Genomic DNA, 21,991 nt, shown 5'->3' with positions numbered 1-21,991 from the left:
TGTATATAGATTTCTGTAAGTTAACACACACAAGAGATATAACATAAAATAAACTTGTATTAGATGATATATGAAATTTATAATAATTTCCAAGCATCCACTTGATACTTTATAAAATCGCAGCTTTATTAAATGTTTCACTAGCGACACTCTCCTCTCTCTAATTTACACGGTCCGTTGTTCGTAATCGAACAACGCCTATTGCTTCAAATCTAACTTTTCACTTCTTCACAGAATAAAGCAATAAATCTGAGATCCTTAGTGTTAATTGCCGCTTCGTTGCATGATACGCGCATTAACGTATATAATGTTATATATATATATATATATATATATATATATATATACATGTATATATCACACAATATTATATATATATACATAAAAGATTGTAATAAAAAATATAATATAATATCACTGCGCGTTTTATATATGACGACAATCGTCGCGTTGGATGCGAATAACGAACGCTCACCCATGATGTAGCGAATTGCTATTATATATTATTAATAAGTGATTTAATAATTGTACTAAAGATAATTACGGTTGTGTGCTATCGCAATGACGACAATATCGTCGATAACGAACAATAGCGATAGCGTAAATCAGAATATAATCGTAATAAAATAATAATAATTATACGATCGTAATAACAATAATAATCTAAGTAGCTAGCGACAACTATAATAGCGGTATTAATGTACACACGATAACAGGAAATAGAACAATTCGGGCGGAACGCGTTGCGTGCGGCACGCCGAGAAAATGCATACGATAGAATAGAATATATCGTGTCGCACAGAGAGAAATTTCTTCGGCACGGATGCGTTGGTGATACATACACCTATACGTTACACAATTATGTCATCGAAAAATCTCGTCGAGACATATGGCTCGAAGCGCATCATCAATATAACATGTAATATCTAGGACACGGCTGATCTTTCGCGATGAGTTTCACGGTGAGTCATGTTTTATGCCCATTTGTATCAACGTAGATTAACTTTAATCTCAGTTCGACTTATTCTACATTTTCTTTAATTTTTAGAATTAGAAAAAACAAAGAGTTAATTGAACCAAAATTAAAATTAAACTATTTATTGTGTCAGAAACAGGCATTTTATTCGCTTAATTGGTCCTATTATAGCGTGTGCTAATTCTTTTAGTAAGATGAGTGAAAAAACGAGAATAAGGTCTATGGCACGTAAAAAACTGAAACAGTCAAATGTAAACAGTAGGCGAATTGGCCAATCACAGTAGAGACTGTAAGGCTATAATAAGCAAATCCAACATATTAATTTCTTTACTGTTTACATTTTACCATTTGCTGTGTGCCACAGCCTTGAGTGACAACACCCGTAAAAATAGTAGCATGATTGTGTGTAGCATCTGAAGGCGGTAGCATCTAGCCAAGAAAGCTCATCCGTGAAACTTGCACGTCTCTCCGAAGTCCTAGCTATAGCATACAACAAACTTCCAACAAACGTACGCGTAAACACAACTAATAAATAGTATAACTATAAACGTAACAGCCTGGATACAGCGGCAACGCGTAACAACGATGGCAGTGACACTCGTCGCTCGTCCTTTGTTAGATTCTAGAAAAAATGGAAAAGGAGCGTTGACTAGGATTTGCTAGAAATTTACTGGGGGGAGCCATCCTCTCTGTGCCTCCTTGCGCTGAGTAATGCGCGGCGAGGTGTTACCAGCTGGTTTTAAGTACTCGATGATACAATAAATTGCGTGAAAAGAGATGCGTAGCGATATTTTTCTACGTATCTACAAACACATGTCACTATAACAAAAAGAAATGTACGGAACTAAGAATCGAATGAAAACTCGTCAAACAGATTTCTATTTCTCTTCCGAATAATACAAAACTTACTATTTATCTTTTTACTATTTAGACGCATTTTCAGAAATTTTTATTTTCATTTTTGCAAACACGCGCTTATCACACTCGTCAGATTTGTCCCTTCCAACATTCCACGGTCTCATATTTCAATATCGTAAGAGAGAATAATTTTTGAAACAAATTCAAAATAGTTAAAAAAATATTTCAAGAGAGCAGAAACAAAATATGCGCATGAACATTCATAGATTTTGTTTGTGTATTAAACTAATGTTCTCTTGAAATATTCAACATCTTAAAAAATCTTTAACTTTCCACACATAATTTAGTTAGGCAACGCGGTGTCTTAACGAATCGCGAAGTGGAGCTCGAATTTCGACAACAGCGTGCTTTCGGCAGAAAAAGAGTTTTCTTCACATGGAAAAGTTCTTACTTCGAACGATACTACTTTGCACGCCACCACGTGATCGCGAATATGTAATCAAACTATACATACTCGATTTACTCGATGATATTAATCTACTGGATATTAATTACTTACTCGATATATAGGCACTGAACTAGGGAGATCTGCGCCGTGAGAAATAAATATACTAACAGCTACCTGTGTAATGGAGGTAGTAGCAATGCAGTTGACACTCTCCTAGTTGTGACCGTTTTACATTTTGTATAATGAAAAGTGTCACCGGATACATATTTCACAACTGGTTACGGCGTTTATATCACATTAAACTCGATAATTTCCGTCGAATGATTTTCGCACGAGAATGAGGGATCAGCGTAAAAATACTGCTGTGCGTAAAAATAGTGCATAGATAGCTCTTTCAAAATTTTAAGTGTATTCTGCTTTCTCACTCTCTAAAACTTTTAGAGTAAATCTCACTTTTAAAGATTGAAAATTGAGCTCTTTTTCAAAATTGGCTCAATTTTTAATTTTTAGAGTGAGACTCCACTCCAAAAAGTTAACAGAACACGTAATGCTTTCACGACATAATATTGATTTAAGAGGAACGATACAGCTATACCTACTTGGACTCACAAAACATCGTTATTGCGACGATGGCAGTCTGACCGATTACTTACTGATCTAACTAGTCTTATCACGTGGGAAAATTAACATTTCTTCAAAGAAGACCTGCCGAGATGAGCCACGTGCTTAGAGGCGATTACTTCTGGTTTCGTGAAAACAACGTGCAGATTTATAAATCAACGGAAGCACTCGCATCGCACGTCTGAGTCTTTTACAAGACACACCTTCTTCTCGCGGACTTATACGCGTGACATTCTTATTTACAGCCTCCTCCCACCCCCGAGAAATGCTGCGCGTAACGGTATCTTGACGTACTTGCTTGGCCGTTATTTCCTTAACCCTTATCCTGAGAAAGAAAAAGGGATACAAAAACGGAGATTTTTTGTATCTCTCACCGTGGTAATTAAAATTCATAAAAATTTGACCATAGTAATTAATAAGTATCTTTTTGTAGTTGAAGAACTTTATCACTGGCGTTTAAATGTCATTTTATGGAAAAGAAAGTTGCTTGGATAAGAACCCTGTCTAAAACAGGTATCTGAGAGATCTCGCTGCCAATTCGGTTGCCTGAGCGGTTCTTGAGGAAACCACAGCGCGTGTCCCTTGAGAATCCGCCGGCGAGCATCAGGCGGTCGTGTTATTGTCCAACTCGGCGAACTCGCGCGTCACCTTGCAGACGTAATATAGACGTTCGTAGAGGTCCGGAGTGCAGCCGAGGTCACGGAGGTCGTTCAGCCAATAGGAGGATGCGTGTCGGCCGGTGTCGATGTAAGTGATCAGATAGCCCCTTCCTCCCGCGGATTCCTGCGACACCACCATCTTCGTGTGGTCCACGAAGAAGTTCACTTGCAGGAGTGGTACCGTTAGCTCCATCACGATGGCCTTGTCCGTGCGTAGCCACCGTCTCATTCGCGGCACGCAAGCGTTTTTCGACTGCCTCGGCGGCGCGCGGTATTTTTTTAGCTCACCACCTAGATGGCACACATTAACGCGGAGTTACATTATAACGTTTTCGCGTTTATTAATTTTAATAAAGGTTGCCATAATAGTGCAGTAAGCAAAAAATATTTGGAATATTTCAATAATAGGTAAATAGGTCACATTCTCATGTTATGTTTCGCACTTGGAAGATAAAAGTATATACAAGTTTCGTGAAGACGTTGCTTTCACGTTGCGTTTTTTCCGTTTAAAGAAATGGAAAGAAATGGATCTGCTTGCATAATAAATTATAACATATATCGTATAAAAATAAGATATGTGATCACACTCACCTTCTGTCAAAAAGTCATCCATATATTCGGTAAAATGACGGAGTAATTCGAGCTTCTTTTGCAGTGGTGCCGACACATCTCTCTCTCGATGATATCGCGTCATCTCGTCGTCGGTGGTCATATATTCCACTCTTCTGCATTACAAATTTAATCAAATTAATTAATTAGTAAGAAATTACAATATTATAAAAATTATTTTAAATTACATTATAAAAAATAACGCATTATTTCTCATTAATTTCTCTCGATATTCACCTTCTATCATGAGTGTAACTGATCTTCGTGTTGTCGTTGAAGAGAACACCAACCGACCTGTCGGAGAGTTGGAAACCCAGCCCATACTTGTTCGAATAATCGATCCATTTGGTGACGAAGAGTGGCACGATGTCCTCTACAGTTGGTGGATTGCACGCGTTATTTCGCTTCATCTCCGGCACGCACGCTTCTAGGGCGCGATGCATCTGTACGCTTTGCGCCACAAGGCCGGTTTTCTTGTGATCTGGACATAGCACGCTGCTGAGCCGTTGCCGGAATCGTGGCAATTTGGGTAACTTCCTGACGAGCCAGTTAGAGACCTTGGACTCCTTTTGCAGACTCTTCTGCGAGCGGTTCAATAGATGTTGCTGGTGCTGCGACTGCTGTTGCGCCTGCTGAGTTGGAATCGTCTGTTGATAACGCAATGACGCGTCAGGATAAACGAGGCTCTGCTGCCATATCTGAAATTTTATGAATTTTTTATGGATTTTAAATAATGTTAAACAAAAGTATCTTTTTTAAATAAAGTATTTTTTTAATCTTTTTTTTAGACCGTAATATGAATACACATCAAATAAAAAACAAACGTTCTAAAAGGTCAAGCTGGCTCTATTGTGCTTAAATAATTCGGTGTGAATTTATATACTACATGTTCAATCCTGCAAACTGCGTGCCGAATTTAATTTTCAGTCTTGAAACGCAATCCTAACAGAATTATTAGAGTAATAATATCACAAAAATTAAATTGATAAGCTATTTAATAATATCGATGCTCATAGGCATGATCAAAAGATCTTAATAATTTGACGGGTTTCATAAAAATCCATCAAAAATCTTTCACATTGAATTATCAAGTTACTCACCTGTGCCTTAATTTCCGGATTTCTAGCGACCGTAGATACCGAGGATGGTGACGAGGGTGGCTCGATGATTGATGCCGGTGGCATTTGGTAGCAGCAAGTGTGAGGTAAAGATGCTGGCACGTATTCCTTGGTTAAATAGATGTGTTCCTTCACCCTCTCTAGACTCGGTCGTAATTCGGGATTAGATTGCAGCAACCACCTGATCAAGTCTTGGCCACTTCTGCTCGCGATACTGTCGTCGACCTCACGGTAATGATTGTTGCAGATCCTGGCGTAAGTCTCCTTAAGTGTGGCTGTATCGAAGGGTGGTTGCCCTACCAACAGGGCATACAATATGCAGCCCAGCGCCCAAACATCCGCTTCGTAACTGTACGCTTGCTTGTACAACACTTCCGGAGCGATGTAGTTTGGCGTGCCGCATATCGTCCTGTGGATACAAATTAGCTACATGCTATGACGTTTTGTTGATGCCGCTAGTTGCTTGTGTTTAGACAAGCACGTCCAGACGTAACAATCGTCTTAAGGCTCCGGAAAAGGGATCTCCGGTATTTGTTACGTTTTTGTCGAGGAGAGTCGTTAAGACACCGATACAAAAATAATTATAACAAAGGGTTTGTGAGACGTCCAATTATTCTCAGTTAGATCAATATCAGTGCTTTTTGCTTTCAATTTTTATAAACTTTGTAATATATTTACAAGTTAAATAACAAAATAAATTAAGTAATAAACAATTATGATGCAAAAATGGATCGATAAGAATACCGATAAGAAAACTGTTTTCGCTCGAAACAAATCTTAATGCTGCAAATATTTCGGTGAATTTATATACATACATATTCAATTCTGCAAATCGCGCGAAATCTTTTTCCGTCTTCAATCATGAATAGAATTAGAGTAGTAACATCATATATTAAATTTAATAATATTAATGTTAACAAGCATGTTATAGTTATAAGAATATAATTTGATATAATATAATATAATTTGATGTTAAAGAATCTTAAATTGCGAATAATTTATTGTGAAAAATATCATAATTAATAACAAGTAAAATTCTGCATGCAAAGGAAGAACATGTATTTCTTGCAATTTAAGTTTGCAAATTAAATTGAGCCTTACACTCGTCTACGCTGACCATCAGGCCTGGTCGCTAGTCCGAAGTCGCCGATCTTGACGATCATCCGGTCCGATAGGAACATGTTGCCGGGCTTCAGATCCCGGTGCACGACTTTCTGCGAGTGGATGTACGCGACGCCGGTCACCATTTGCTTCATGTAGTAACGTGCTTCCGGTTCCGTGACTTTGCCACGGTACTTCAGCACGTGCATCAAGCTCTGGCAGAGAAGAAGAGGAGATGGTATTTTTATATCCGGATAGCTTACTTCGCGCGTTTAATGACGTGCAGGAAATCGCTTGACGGAAGAATGGCACGATAAAACGTAACGAGAACTATTATATAGATTTTTTATTTACTTTATACTCTTTACTTTTTCTCTGTATGTTTTCTTTGTGCCTGCAATCTTATAATCTTTGAAGATGATACAATAGATAATAAATGTAATATTGTAAAACCTATAACGAAATTTTAGGAAAGTAATTATATATTACACAGGAGATTGTGTAATGGCCACTTATAACTCTTTAACTTAAAAAGAGAACAAACAAACGAGAAGAAAGAGTTTCCTGGCAGGAAGATAGTCATCTCGAATGTATAGAATGCAAGTGCATTTTTCGAAGAACATTATTCTGTAACTTGCGTGTCACTTTATTTTGGAGGAATCGTTTTATCTGCGATTCAGTAGAAACATTTTGGGAAAGCGCATCTGCATTTTTCACGCCAGTCACGATCATAAACTTGTTAACTTGTGGTTGACGTTATTTTTTTAAAATGCAAGCTTTCGACGAAATGAGATGACCTTTATGAGGCTATTTTGCGAACAGGACATGGAAACATGAACAAATTTTTCCCGTTAAATGTTACGAGATACGAAATATTCTTCTTTATGAGTCCTTCAAAACTACAGTTGTCAGCTTTCAGCGCGATGTTTTTAACGACATGTTACTATTACTTTCACTATAGATTCACAATTATGTTTTCTAGACCTAATTTAAAAATAGTACAACAAATTTTTTTTTATTTTTTAATGATGATTTACCATCTGGATTAAAAGTTACTTTAATAAGAAATATTTTTTTATTAAAGTAATTAAGTATTTATTAAGTAGTATTTTCTCAATTTATGCTCTAATAGAAATGTATAAAAATATGTTAGAATAATAAGAAAAAATCTCAATTTTTTATGTAAGTACTTTAATATTCAAAATAACTTATATAAAGTTACATTGCGAGGTAGAAGTTAGTTGTCCAGTTATCTAAATTTTAATTGATAGTAAATTGTAATAAAACTTTGCACACAAATCATTTTAAATAAAGGACATATTCAAAAATACTTTGATTTTTTTAATTTTAATTTATTACAATAAAAATAATAACAAATAAATTAAGTAAAAATGTGTTGCACAGTAAAAAATAGAATATTGTAAACACTACTTTTCATATATATATATTAGGTGTTGGAATTAATTCGTAGCGTTTTACAAGTGATGGGAAGTACTTTCATTAATGTATTTTTTAATGCTCATGTGAAATAAATAACATTCTTTCATTAAAAACGCTACGAATTAATTCCAACACCTAATATATATATAAAATTTGTTTGTACAAGTATTAAATATGTGCTATATACGAGTATGTCTATCGAACCTCCTTAAGGAATTTCTAATAGAGACTTTTAATCACACTTAAATCGTCAATCAAGAGATGATCCTTTCGCGATCCAGCAGCGAACTAAGATGAAATTCGCGTTCGTGAAGGCAATTGAACGAGAGAGCGAGGATAATCAAACGATTAGTGGATGCTTCGTCGCATCCTAACGGTACAAACAGGTCGGGCAGATCAGCCATGAAGAGTGCAAGTGCCGCTCTCTTTCCAGCGAGATGAAAATATACGCGGCTGTTGCTGATCAAGGGCCGTTCGCAGACAGGTACGATGGATATCCATAATTGTTTCTCGGCTACGGCGTGCAGAACGACTTCGACACGTCGATTTAAGTCGGGCAGATATTTCATGGCGCAATAGAAATAGACTAGAACCTGGAAAACAATTTTACGAGAGGAGAAACAGCAAACAAGGATTTTAAAGACGCCCAAGTACAGGACGAAGGATAAAGTAAGGGAAACAGCACTCTTTATCGATGCTCCAGTTGTCAATATCTGTTGGCAGTTTAAATAATTTACGAGACAACGATCGAGTGTCGATCGTCGAGTTTTCCCCGGCATAGATGTATTCTCGGTCATAAATGTGGAAAGAGTTGCGAAATGTTTCTCTCGTACGCGCGATAGGAAACGATAAACTGGTAAGGCAAGTGGAAAACGTACGATACCTTTCGTGGGCAGGCTTCTAGGAGCATGTACACGTTGAGATTGTCCTCGAAATAATGATGCATCTGGACGACGTTTACGTGATTCAGCTCTTTGTGAATCATGATCTCACGCGCGATCTACGAATAGCGTAAAAAAAAAAAAACACGTGTTATTCAGCGAAATAAATATAAATGCGCGCTTTTCACTGAACAAATATACGCACCTTCTGCATATGGATCCTCTGCATTCGATTCTTCGGAATAATCTTACACGCGTACTGATTCCCATTACTGACATCGGTCATTAGGTAAACCCTCGCAAATCCACCCTAAAAACATGACATAATCCATTTATCAATTGATAGAAATAATCCTGTTTTCGGTTCTTAGTGCTTAATAATACTAGATGTAAATTTTGGCAAATATATTGCAGTTTCATAAATTGCATAAATGATACGGTTTGTTTCGAATTTGAAACACAATTGCAAAATGAAGTAAAAAATTAATATCCCAAGTTAGATCGATCATCCATTTTAATGCTAATAAGCATCTTAAAAATCTGTAAATAATTTTTGCGAAAAATATCTCAGCCAGGACCATTTATGATATGAATCAATTATAATCGACTCGCAATAAACATTTGACTCTTGAAAGAATCAAAGCGACACAACGCGATCTTTATCATTTTTGCGACAACGTGATCCATCTCTTTCGCGAAGAAGAATAATAGCCGCGTCCTTCTCTTCCCAGTCCTAGAATTCTCAAATTAGATTCCAAGAATTTCTCCTCGTTCATCTTCGATCATCCATCGATGGTCTTAGTGAAAGGTTCTCTGCACGACCGCTTTCGTTCTTAAAGTAATCTTCTGAAATTATCGTTTATTGCCTCCGCACAGTCGAAAGAATGAAAGAAGAAAGTGAAGGGAATTTCTTTTTACGAGATGCTATTCTTTGCGACTTTTGACAATCACAGGAGCCTTCCGAATAGCACGATACGAATGGAATGCAAAGTAAACGTGTGATAGAACAAAGGACGTATCCTTTTTTTACTAAAGATAATGTCTCCAATTTTATGATGTTTTAAGCTACAAAATACATCATTGCGAATTGGTACAAGGAACTAAGGAAAAAGTCAATGATAATCCCTACTTAGATTCTTTAATAGCTCCTCTAAAACAGCGATTTAATGATACAAAACTGTTTTGTACGATAGTCATAGATTTTTTTATACTTAGAAATAAAACATTTTGTTACCGGAACAAAACAATCACATAATATATATCTTTCACTTTCTACAATGTGAAATTATGTTTTTGAACTTCCCTAGTTTAACAAAGGTATATAGATTTAAATCAATTGATTACTAAAATCGCTCTGAAAAAATGATTATTACCATGATTGGCCACGGTGTGGCGAAAAGTGCACGAATGACGAAATTAGTCTAATCATAACTTGCTTTATATAAGTAGTCGAATTTTTGTTATAAGAAGACACGCTATCTCTGACAGCTCCACGAAATGCTCTTCGCCATAATAGATTATTTTGTCGAAATTACTAAAAGAATACTTATTATTTTGTAATGGCAACCAAATTTTACATTGTTACTTACAAAACGTATCCAAATAAAATTGTACTGTTAAATAAAAAAATTTACAATATCATCTAACAATATTATATTTCGCTATTTTAACAAAATAATTCAATGATAATTGGCACTTGTGAATGATCTCTTTTTTTTTTGTTAACATTACTATATTTTTTTTCTCAGTTAGGTGTTAAGAGGTGTTAAGAGAAGTCGAAACTTTCTTCCCAGCAGTAAAACATGTATATTTCCTTAGCCTTACTTGCACAACGAGCATCATTGAAGCATCTTTTAGAATACACTACGAAGGGTGTAAACCTGGTTGCGATCATAATGTCGATCAAAATCACGTCAATAAACTACTTACTACGTAATACTAACAACAAGTGTATACACAGAAAAACGGTGCTCGCGAAAAGAAAGAAGCTGAAAGAAGAAATATTAGAGAGTTCGCTAAAGTCTTTGAAACTGGCTTTAACATGGATATATACATTTTAATAAGTTTGGTATGAAGGTAAATTTTTGCCCTCCCCCCTTAACTGAAATTCTACGTAAGTCTATGAGGTGCGTTCACCTCTTCCCCCCACCGAGATCTTCCGACGAACAATGCGGCCACGAGAAAATCGTAAATTCGAAGCCGGCTCTGTTTTCCGAAATAGCTCGTCACTGGCGCGAGAACAAACGACGGGAAGTCTCCGATCGCAATTTAACGATCACTGGCGCGAGGGAAAGAGCGCGTATTTGGTGGGCCCATTGCCAGAATAACTCACGCAAAAATATCCCAAACGAATTACGAGAGCACGTAATACGTCTCGACGATGACATCACGCAATTAGAATTATCGCAATCGTATTCCCGCTCAATCGTATTCAGCTCCAAACGCGTCGGTCCGATACTCGATCACTCACGTCAGCGACAACGTTGCACGCGATCCTCGTGTATTCAGATGAGACCGGGGATAAAAAATGGGGCAAAGCTAAAACGCATGACCTCGGTGATGCAGATTGCAGGCTGAGATCGTCAATCCGTAAGACGAGACTTTCGTGCCGGCCGACGCGACCCAGGTATCCTCCTCATTCCCTCCTCGTGTTCCCTCGTCGTGTTTCGACGATAATCCCCGGTACACAACAAACATACGGTATATATTGAAGGTTCGCCCCTCCGTACGTGTACGAAGCGGTTCGTTTATCTTTAAATATCGCCGACAACGACTAAAAATACCTACATCCCCGCACGCGTGCACGCGCTTTTGTACACGCACGGTTAAATGGACTGTTGACAAAAACTCCCCAAGCCTTGTCCCCGTTTTGCATTTCGCTCCTCGGGATCGAGATCGCATCGCGCGTACGCATTCTTGTCGAAATTAGCGCAGCTCGGTAACCATTCTCGGTGACCATTTATTTATTTTTTTCTCTGTCAAGTAATCGAGATCTTCTTCGCCGTTCCTACGATGCTGGAGAAACGTATTCGTCCCTTTTTACGTTGTGAGAAACCTTCATACTGTTAGATATCAAAGGAATGATAATCCGATCTTTTGAGAGGTTTTAAATAACATTTTATTATTTTTATTTGATGGGCATCAAAATGTAAATTAATCCATTTCTGTTAATTTCGAAGTAAACATCGTCCATATTAATGTATGTAATAAATAATAAACTAAATTTGAGCCGAATTTAATACAATTTTCATGATTTAAGTTGTTTAACTCTACTGTTTTACTGAAATTAATAATATATATTGAGCCGGAGCGAGAGAACTGTAGAAATTATTAAAAGCAAAATTGGGTATTATTATGAATTTAACAGTGTAATAAGGAGAATCACATACATATGGAGAAAAATGTAAATATATATTAGAATTCTAAAGTTTATGGAACTGGCAGGCTTAAGTAAAATATACTTTATTTTTCTGGTAAATAAGTGATCTTTTTCCATGAGCGATCATTTGTATGATCTTCCTCTTTAGCCTTCCATTAGACATTCAGGGCATTCACGAAATGAATTAATTAATCGGCGATCGATTTATTTGACGAGTGATTTGATAGAGGAGTTGATTAATATATATAACATATGAACGTCACTTTCCCGATATGTTCAGGATCCAATGTCCGTCACATCGCTTGACGCGAAAGACAGCGATCGGTTAACTTTGCTTGATTTCCCCGACGCGACGCGACGCGACGGTCAGCTTGTCAAGAGTTTGTTTCGTCGCATCTCGCGCGTTCGTTCAGCGTGTCTCCGGGGTCTCAGGGGTCCTCGAAATCTCGGGCCCTCCTCCTCCTCGCGCAAATTCAATTCGAACGCTTCTCGTGGTCCCGCGAGATCTGCGAGCGCGACGGAGAAAACGAGCGCACCGACCGGTTTTCGCGCGGCATGCAGTGCGTCATCGATTCGATTCCAGAGAAATAATCCCATTCACGCGCCATTCACTGCAAGCATAATGGTATTCGCTCGCGCGATTTCGAACGTGCACGGGCAAACCTCACCAGACCTCACCGTCGCGCGTTCGTCGCGGAATTTCCTGTCCGAGTGCGAAGTCAGAGGACCACTAGATAGTAAGATTGTTCGCGCAGGACAGTCGATTTGATTTCTCATCGCACAAAACAGAAAAATTCAGACTTTCCTCGTCAATTGCATGGGACGAGAAGGGAGAAATAGAAGGGAGAATGAATTGACTTATCTAGAACATTACAGGGATAAATAATAAACGCTGCTGCATTAGTTATACGTATCTGCTCGTAAAAGGAGCGTCTAAATTTGGGAAAGCACACGCTGCGTCCCTTTCTTTTCCTCAAGTGTTTTTAACGAGGCCCTGACCTGACCTTTTGTTAATCTTTCCGGCATATCAGGCGTAGCGGTGACGGGCGTCTCCTGCTTCGACGATCGATTCCTTTTATTCTTCTACCGAGAATATATGCACGGCGTCATGTAATAGTCGCAAAGTGATCACTAGGGCGTAATGTTGCACGTTAAATGGACCTTAAAGTCCGTTTTACCGATTCAATAGATATACACACATACGATTTATGTGTTAGTGACACATTACTACACGCTGCTACGCTAATAATGCACACACACACACACACACATACGTATTATATAAATTTGTCATACTAACTAAGCTTCCATGTTAGGTATTTAAACTTAGTTCTAAGAATTTTTAAAAATTCAACATTGTTCTTCCTAATCCAAAAACTGAAATTATTTTATATATACAAAATATGACACTTGTATATAAAGCAAATATTGTTACAAGTTATTGATGACAAAACTTTTTAACTTTCTTTGTTTTTGCATAAAATCGATCAGTGGATTATTTATACTTTGATTGTATGAAAAAGTATTTTTAGATCTTTAAAGGCATTAGTCAGAAAAATACATATTTGTTTGAAAAATAATTGATAAAGCAGACGTTACGATCTTTAAACTATTCTATTTAGGTGGTCCGATATGTTTCTTCAACGGATTAATAGAAAGAAAGGGGGGTTAGTTTTTTGTCTAGCTTAAGCAAAAGTATGTGAACCGCCTCGACGAGTTCTCAACACGCCCACATTGCTCAAACAGCACTAATTCGACGTGACAATTCGCGATGATAACAGCTCCATTAACCCTAGTTAAGAGTTAAGTAACACTAAGGCACTTTTGGAGTTACATCAGAAACATTTTGATGCTATAAAATGTAGGAGCTAATTTGTGAGTTACGCATGATATGTTCTTTTCTACTTTCCTTACTTCACGTAACGAAGATTTGTAAACCGAAGGTTTCTCGACTCAAGTCTTTCACCTGCTACACATTACAACATGGAAAATTGATCAAGAACTATTTAAACTCAATTTCAACCCCATTTGCGGTATTTTATACGTCCTTCCTCTCAATGTTTTTTATTATAAATACTGCTATCTTTATTATAAATAATATAATATTATTATAATATACCGATAATAATATTATTTATAATAAAAATAGTATTTATAATAAAAAATAATGAAAGGGAGGACGCATCTAAAATATATGGCTAAAATTGAATTTAAAGTATTAAAGTAATATATAAAGTAAATGCTATAAGTCGTAGTATTTAAAGTTTGACTTCACTTTAAATCAACAAATGTAGACTTTATTAGATAGAATATTTATAATAAAGTGGATATTTTTGTCCGGTTGAATTTAATATGAAGTCAAATTGTATAAAATTAAATAAAGAAAAAGAATCAAATTTGAACGCTGTAACGACGAGAAATCGTGAAATAAATGGAAACGCACTATACAAGAATACTAAATCGATCAAACGAAATTCGGCCCATGAGACAATCTCTCGTAATAATATTATCAAATTGAGATATTCCTAATGGACAGCGAGCAGCAAAAGTAGCGTAAGTAAAAGTAGCAAAGTTATTCAATTACTACTAGAGCGCGCTATGAATAAAATATGTATCCTCCTTTTTAACACATATGGGTTACTCGGATTATCGATTAAATAGCAAGTTTGTAGAGTATGCGGAGGAGGAAGAAAGCGTATAAAATGACAAACCTTTCGGCATTTAACACGGATCTTTAGAAACGCACGTGCATAAAAAGGTAGAACTGAAAATGGAACTGGAAGAAGAAAAACCGTTCTGCACCACCTGCAAGATCTCGATGCTTTGTGAGGATTGCATTGTTCAACATACGTAGATAGAAAAATCTACCTGCAACCTACAGTGATTTCCGAGGCACACGTGGACGATGGGATCTACGCATTCTATAAATTCTCTCGCTAAATCGAGAACCCTGAAGAAGTTCTCTTGTCAGGGTTACTCCGTATTGACCGTCGTAAATTTCAAAAGCCAAAGGTCGGAAAAATAAAGCGCGCGAAGATAGTTTTAGGTCCCAGCTGATCCCTCCGGTTTTGTCACCTTTTTCATTCGCCACGCGACATTCAAATGATTTGTATAAACAGCCGTTCTTTGTATTTGTATGACGGAAAAAACGGATTTGTCGAAATAGCTAACTTATTTGCAGAATTATTTGCAGGTGTAATAAATGTTTATTCTTTTTTGTACTTGCTAGAAAAATTACTTGCAACAAATGCAAAATATTCAAGTTAAATATGCAAATTCATTTTCTGTAAACAGCAAACGTATTCGACTAATTGGCAATTTTTTTGCGTTCAAGCAACAAAATTTTATTATTTATCAACACTGAAAATATGTAAAACGATTTGCACTTAATTGTATCAGTGTTGCATTAGTTTTCCCAGGAGAAGACACTATTAGTAAATATTTAGCTAATACTATATTCAAACAAATATTTATTGAAATTTAGTATATATATTTTTCCCTCAGTGTAATCGTATAATGTTTTTTTCGCGCAACTCGTATTCGCTATTTGTATAAAGAATTTAGCGGGAAAATGTGTCGTATGATAAACCGATAAACTCGCCCGAGAGTAAAATTGATTTATTTCTCACTGGCGCCACAAGAAGATCATCAAACACATACGAACCGTTTCGGCAAACTTTGCGTGTCTTCCTGGAAACACTCTGTTTATATCTTCTACCAGTGGTAACGCATGCAGTAAGATATCACGGCTTGCTTAATTACCGGTCAGATATTGGCGTCAGTTGTTGCGTTTCGCAACGCGGAATCGGGCGTTTTTTTTTTTTTCTTAGAGATGATTGCTACGCAAATGACATACCCTGTTTAAAAGGCCAACGCTTTATCAGCTTTATCTGTCTTTTTTCCTCCACTGTACAAATAAGTAACGTATAAATAAGTAACGTTCGAATTGGAGAGAAACACAAGTTCGTGCATCAGTGTTGTCGGCTTCGGAGCCGTTGCAGAGATTCACATTACGATGACGCTCTTCTCTTACGTCCTCGCAAGTGGAATTAGCCGCTCACTTAAGCTGCGCAATTAAGTGCAACGGATGCAGCGCGATATAAATAAAGAGTGGCAAATGCATGCGAGATCGGTTTATCGATAGACATTTTTATCGCAAAGGATAGCTCTTGCGTGTATATGTATATATATATATATTTTTTTTTTTTTCGAATTTTTATAAACCCTTCAATTTACTTTTGAGACAATATTAATTAATTAATTAATAAAATAAATTAATTCTACAAAGTAGAAAGACTCAAATGAATTAAATTAAATATATAATGTTAATGTCAATAAAGAGCATTGATTGAATTCTAAGTATGATTAATGTGGTGATAATTAAACAAATGATATATAATAATCGCAATTACAACAATAGTCGTAAACATTTCGACTTCTCTTTTTGGATAATTTTCAGTATATCATCAATTTTAAATTTCAATTATAAATTTTATTCTAACATTCGGTCGGCAGTCTATCGCAATTTTAATTTAAATGATGACTATTATTTAATTACCATTACATTGATTATACTTAGAATTTAATAAATTCATATATACACATGTATACACCTATTGTCGACTCTTTATTGGTATTAACGTTATATATAGTTGCACAATAAAGCATATTACGCAAAAAAATACAGTTGCTTTTGGAACGAAAGTTTAATACGACTGACTTATTTCCGATGAATAGTGAAAATTGCTGTTTTTGCCGTTAGTTGCCGCAGTATATGGTAGCTGATGATGAAATCGCGTGGATAATCGTGCGTTATACTTTGTACCAGCGAGCGATCTCGCGAAGCTAAAAAAGCAAGGCGATCCAGAATGAGAAAAGCCGAGACGAAGAGAAAAAGGGCGAAAGAGATGGAAGAGGAAGAGGCCCATCCGTTGAGTTCATTCTCGCGGTTGCACTGACACGCAACCACGAGCCAATCAGTGAAAGGCAGATGAGATGTCATTGACTTGTGCGTATATGTGCGCGAAGGGCACGCAGTGCTTGCCTATTAGAAACACGCGTAATGCGTGTGCCTCGGAAGCGAAACGCGTAGATGAGCGACGGCGCGCACTGTAATTCGTCACGACGCTCTGTGGAAAAACTGTAACTTCGCGCGCCCCTTCTGTCGCATTCCCTTCACGGTTCACGGATTTCACGAAGCGAATAGAATCATCATTCGTTATTTCTCACGATCTACGCTGGAATGGAACGATCGTCTCCGCGCGACAGAATTACTCTACGTTGGAAATATCGGCGAACTTTGATCGTGAAACAAGAAGACTTTGATGATTCTGTACAGAGAACGATTTCTGGTTGAACGAACCAGAAGATTATGATCATGTGAATCAGAATTCTGATTGTCTCAACTGAAATGGATGGAATTATAATGGATTTTACCAGAAAATCCTGATTTGTCCGTTTTCAGCTAATTCCAATTAATACTTACAACGATATTCTTTATTTTAGTGTGCGAGTCGTTTTTGAAACGAGGTGAAAATTGCAAAAGTGAGCGAATTTTTCGTAATATTTATATTTAATTTCATTCTCGAATATTTTTCGCAATAAAATTATTAGCAGTTTTTAAGATTTTTATTAACGCGAATTTATTAATATTCTTATAAAAATATTAATTAAGCTGCATCTTATATATAAGAATATTTTTATAAGATGCTAATTAGCATATCGTTTTAGGACACAACCTGTAACCTCCACTAATATAAAAAGATAAAAATTACTCTTTTGTTACATTGGAAGCACTGATGGATTTATGGGGGGAGAGGGGGGGAAGGGAAGCTACGGCTCCATGGAGTTTTTAAATATTTTAAAAATATTTATACAAAACATTATATATATTTTTAATATTTCTAAAATGTTAATCACAATTTTGATTCTAAAAATATTTAATTTAAGAAACTCCTATAGATAAAACACAAATTCTGCATTATATTACTTTTTGTATTGATATAATTTTAAATAAAATGTTTTATGAATTATACATTTAAATAATACTTGTAAATGTAGGGCCGATAATAATTTAAATATTCTTTTCATACTTGAAATAAAAAATTCGCTAGCAACACGTCAATAGCTCCCTTCTCGATCAATTTCTAAATTTGCCGATAATTATAAGGATCGAAAATTTACGGTGTTTAGTTTTCCACGCTTCGAAGAATTGATAAATACCGGTTGTACAAGATCTTCTCGATACAATGTTCGTCGCTATCGTGTACCTAAGATCGAAACCGGACGCGTAAGTTCTTCATTGCTCGCGGGCTAACATTGTTCACGAGAAACGAGAGACAAATCGTGGATGAAGGAGCGTACAGGAGAAACTAGAAAGAGAACAGAGAAGTATCCGTAGCGTAAGTAGCGACGGTGTAGATAAGCTCCCGCGTTAGCGCTTCGTCTCTAAACTACAGGCCGAAGGAAGGAGGTAACCGGTCGTGAATGACCGAGGCACCAACGTTACACAATAAAAAGTGTTCGCACCTCCGATCCACGTTCGAAAGAAATATCGCGTACGACTCGCCTGTCCACGTAAACGCCTATCTGATTTAAACGAAGCGACTAATAGACCATTACTAGCGTGTCAATAGTACCGTTTTTAACCGTTACATCTCGTCTATTTGTGATTTATAGCAAACATGTAGTTAGCTACCTCTCAGTAAATTTCTTTTTAATTCTATTTAATTCTAACAGAAATAATATAAAATGAAAAATATTACTTCTTCGCTGGCAACATGAGTTTTATCTCTCCCGTCAGCTCTTCCGGGGATAAGCATCTTATATAAGCATCTTATAAGAATATTCTTATAAAATGATTACGTTATCTATGTTATTAAATTGCTCGTCAATTGAATATGTCATATTATTGCTCTGTTCTTTTCATGATTGCGTTTCTTTGAGAAAAAAGTATAGACAATTTTAATAAATATTAAGTTTAACGCTGCCAACCAAACATTTACTAACAGTGAATAAATATTTGTTCGATAAAAAATGTATTACATGAAATTAATGGTTCCTGTTGGTTCTACCAAATAAACATATCTTTATATTTAATAAATATTTAGTTGGTAGTATTCAACTATACCAAACGAGTTTTTATCGTTATAGAAGTCGGATTATATTTACTTATTTTTTTTTTACAGATTTAAATTTATCTACTTAAACTCACAATCGAAATATCGATGAGGCTTTTAAAGATTCCAGTTGCCGGCGGAGAGTAACAAAAAGATATTGTAAAGATATACGTAATTGTGACTAACAATGACAGAAGAATCATCGACAAAGTTTCATTTGGAGTTACTAATATGGTTTTTGCGGCGACTGCACGGATCGAGAAACTACCTGCGCGCGCCTCCGCACAATCCAAAGTGCAAACGTAGAAACGCAGCAACCGGTTGCGAATAATCGAGATAACGTCGAAGCGGGGGTCTCGGTGGAATACGGAAATATCAGAGGTGAGTTTTGATAAAGTATCAGCCGCGGCGCGCATAACGGAAAGCTCGATTTCTAACACGAGATACGACGCGCGCGCGGGGTAACGCCCGAATGACCGGGTGCGAATAATCGGGATGACGAAACGACGACCGGTTTTCTCGAGAGCAAGAAGATACACACGGTTTGAGACTGCATCCTCTGAAATTATCCGCCGGCGATGGAGGCCTCGTGCTCGCGCAACCCGCTAGCCTTTCGTGGATCGAGATCGATCTCGTCGCGTGGACGTAAAATATTTCTTCTTACCGATCGATAACGACCGACTTGTTTTCGGGGCTACAACTTAACATTACCGAGTTGACATCTGCGGAAGTAATCTTGAACGTTGTTGAAGTCGGATAAGGTCGTAAAAAAAAGATGCGAAATATTTTTTAAATATAAAGATCTCTGATCGGTAACGCGACCGATCCGTTTGAGTTGCAATTGAGATCATCCAAATGACATGCTGTCCGAAATGATGCTGGTACCGCACAAGACGTAACCTTTTGTGAACCGATCGATCGTCGCGAAATATTTCCCTTACATACCGTTTGCGAATAGCGTAACGATCCGTTTGATTTGTCGCGCAAGCTCGCATCTCAAGGAATGATCTTTCAATGGAGATGGAATACGGATTTCATGGAAAGAACGGTTTTATTTAAGTATCTAATAGTGAATTTGATTGGACGCACTCAGTGTGCATTGGTGCATATAAAAATATCGCACAAACTAATGTAAAGATGTGTGTTCAATATAGAAACGACAATATATTAAACCGTGAAATCCTCGATACATTTTATTGTATTGTTAAGTAAAATACGTATTATAATTCGAAATACTTATATTTTACATTCAGATTAAATCAGTACATAAAGATTTTAAAACGTCCTAATGCGCACTAAAAATTTAAGAGATCTAAATATAATTTTATTCGACTATTATTAAAATAATTATGTATTTTCATAATTTCAGTCTGTCAAGTGAAATTCCAAAAAATTTAGACACAGTTTTCTACATAATTATTTCTATGATGAATTTCTAACAAAATTATTTTTTTATAATTAAACAAAAGAAATCCTTAATACAAAGTGGATCTAATTCTGCAAACCGCCCGCCAAAGTCTTTTACGATCTTAAACCACAATCATGAACAAAACTAGAATAATAATGTCATTTGAAAAATATTCTGATGTTAGTGAGAATCTTAAATCTAAGAATAATTTGAGAAAAATATTGTCTCAAAAAATTATTTTTAAATTTCTATTTAGCTAAATTTTTAAAGATTTACAGTAAAATCATTCTTTCCGTTTCATTATGAAACTGGTGAGAAGATCTTTCTTTCTTTCCATCAAATTGGCTGTGGATCGATGGGAAGTCGCGTGAACGCGCGATATTTCCTGCACAAACGGCAAACCGATAGCGGGTCGATCCGCATCGATGCGTTGCCGATAGGCTTGGCGTTTTCCGCGTCCGCGTAAAACGAAGTGCCGTGAAGATCGGGAATCCGCGATTAACGGAGATTGGACGAGATCGTTCCGAGCACGGATAAAGTTCGAGAAGCAACAAGATCGATGTAACGAGTGTGTTCGCCTCGGGGTGTGTCCTGGGTGTGTGTTGGCCGAATGAAGTTTACTCGGTGTAATGATAATCAGATAACTTGGACTTCCTGCTTCGGGCAATGCGAAGTAGGTCCTACTTCATTTATGCCGTCGTTTATATCTGACAATGCGACATCTTTTTTTATTCTTGTTTTCAATTATTTAAAAATCTATTTTTTTATACATTAACATTTTCTAAAATTAAATGTACAATATAAATCATTTCCCCTAAATCGAACAATTATCACTATTAAACTTAATCCCATTACCCTCTCACACACTCTAAAAATCAGATAATAAATCAAATAAACCTCCCCCTGAAATATTATAATATATATAATTACTGAAATAGAGATTCGAATAAGAAATATTTTATCTATAATTTATCCTTTTTTAACTCCACTCATTCTATTCAGCAATAATTCTTTAAAATTAATACACTGAGAAAAGTATACTAACAATAAGTTTTAATAAATATTTGTTTGAAGAGAGAGATAGTAAATAAATGTTTATTATTTAAATAAAAAGATGACAATTAAATCAAATTAAAGGTTTTTGTACTAAATATATATTTCCATTTTAGTGAATGAATAATATAGTTCAGCTAGTATTATTAAAATATTTACTATAATTTATATACAGTACATTTTTCCTTAGTATATGAATAAAGAATAACTGTGACATCCCAAGATGTTGAAAAGAAAATATAGATACAGGAAACACACATCGACAAAGTCAAGTTCAAGTAATATAATAATAAATAAGCTGTTATAATAAATCCACTGGCAT

The 21,991-nt window shown here is 36.3% G+C and overlaps 1 protein-coding gene across 1 annotated transcript in view; it reads right to left on the bottom strand.

The window, feature by feature from the left end:
• Positions 1–105: 105 nt before the first annotated feature.
• LOC105147565 (serine/threonine-protein kinase PLK1) overlaps positions 106–21,991 on the bottom strand; it is a 31,056-nt gene continuing 9,170 nt past the window's right edge. The window contains exons 2-8 of the mRNA XM_011058674.2: positions 8,917–9,021; positions 8,714–8,830; positions 6,391–6,605; positions 5,272–5,698; positions 4,409–4,869; positions 4,154–4,287; positions 106–3,853 (exon numbers count right to left, since the gene is read on the bottom strand). Coding sequence (XP_011056976.1) covers positions 3,507–3,853; positions 4,154–4,287; positions 4,409–4,869; positions 5,272–5,698; positions 6,391–6,605; positions 8,714–8,830; positions 8,917–9,021 — 1,806 coding nt within the window. The 3' untranslated portion in view covers positions 106–3,506. The remainder of the gene's footprint in view (positions 3,854–4,153; positions 4,288–4,408; positions 4,870–5,271; positions 5,699–6,390; positions 6,606–8,713; positions 8,831–8,916; positions 9,022–21,991) is intronic.

The sequence above is a fragment of the Acromyrmex echinatior genome, chromosome 4 (assembly GCF_024713525.1).
Source record: "Acromyrmex echinatior isolate Ae372 chromosome 4, ASM2471352v2, whole genome shotgun sequence".
Lineage (NCBI taxonomy): Eukaryota > Metazoa > Arthropoda > Insecta > Hymenoptera > Formicidae > Acromyrmex > Acromyrmex echinatior.
This window is presented reverse-complemented; position numbering and strand designations above follow the sequence as displayed.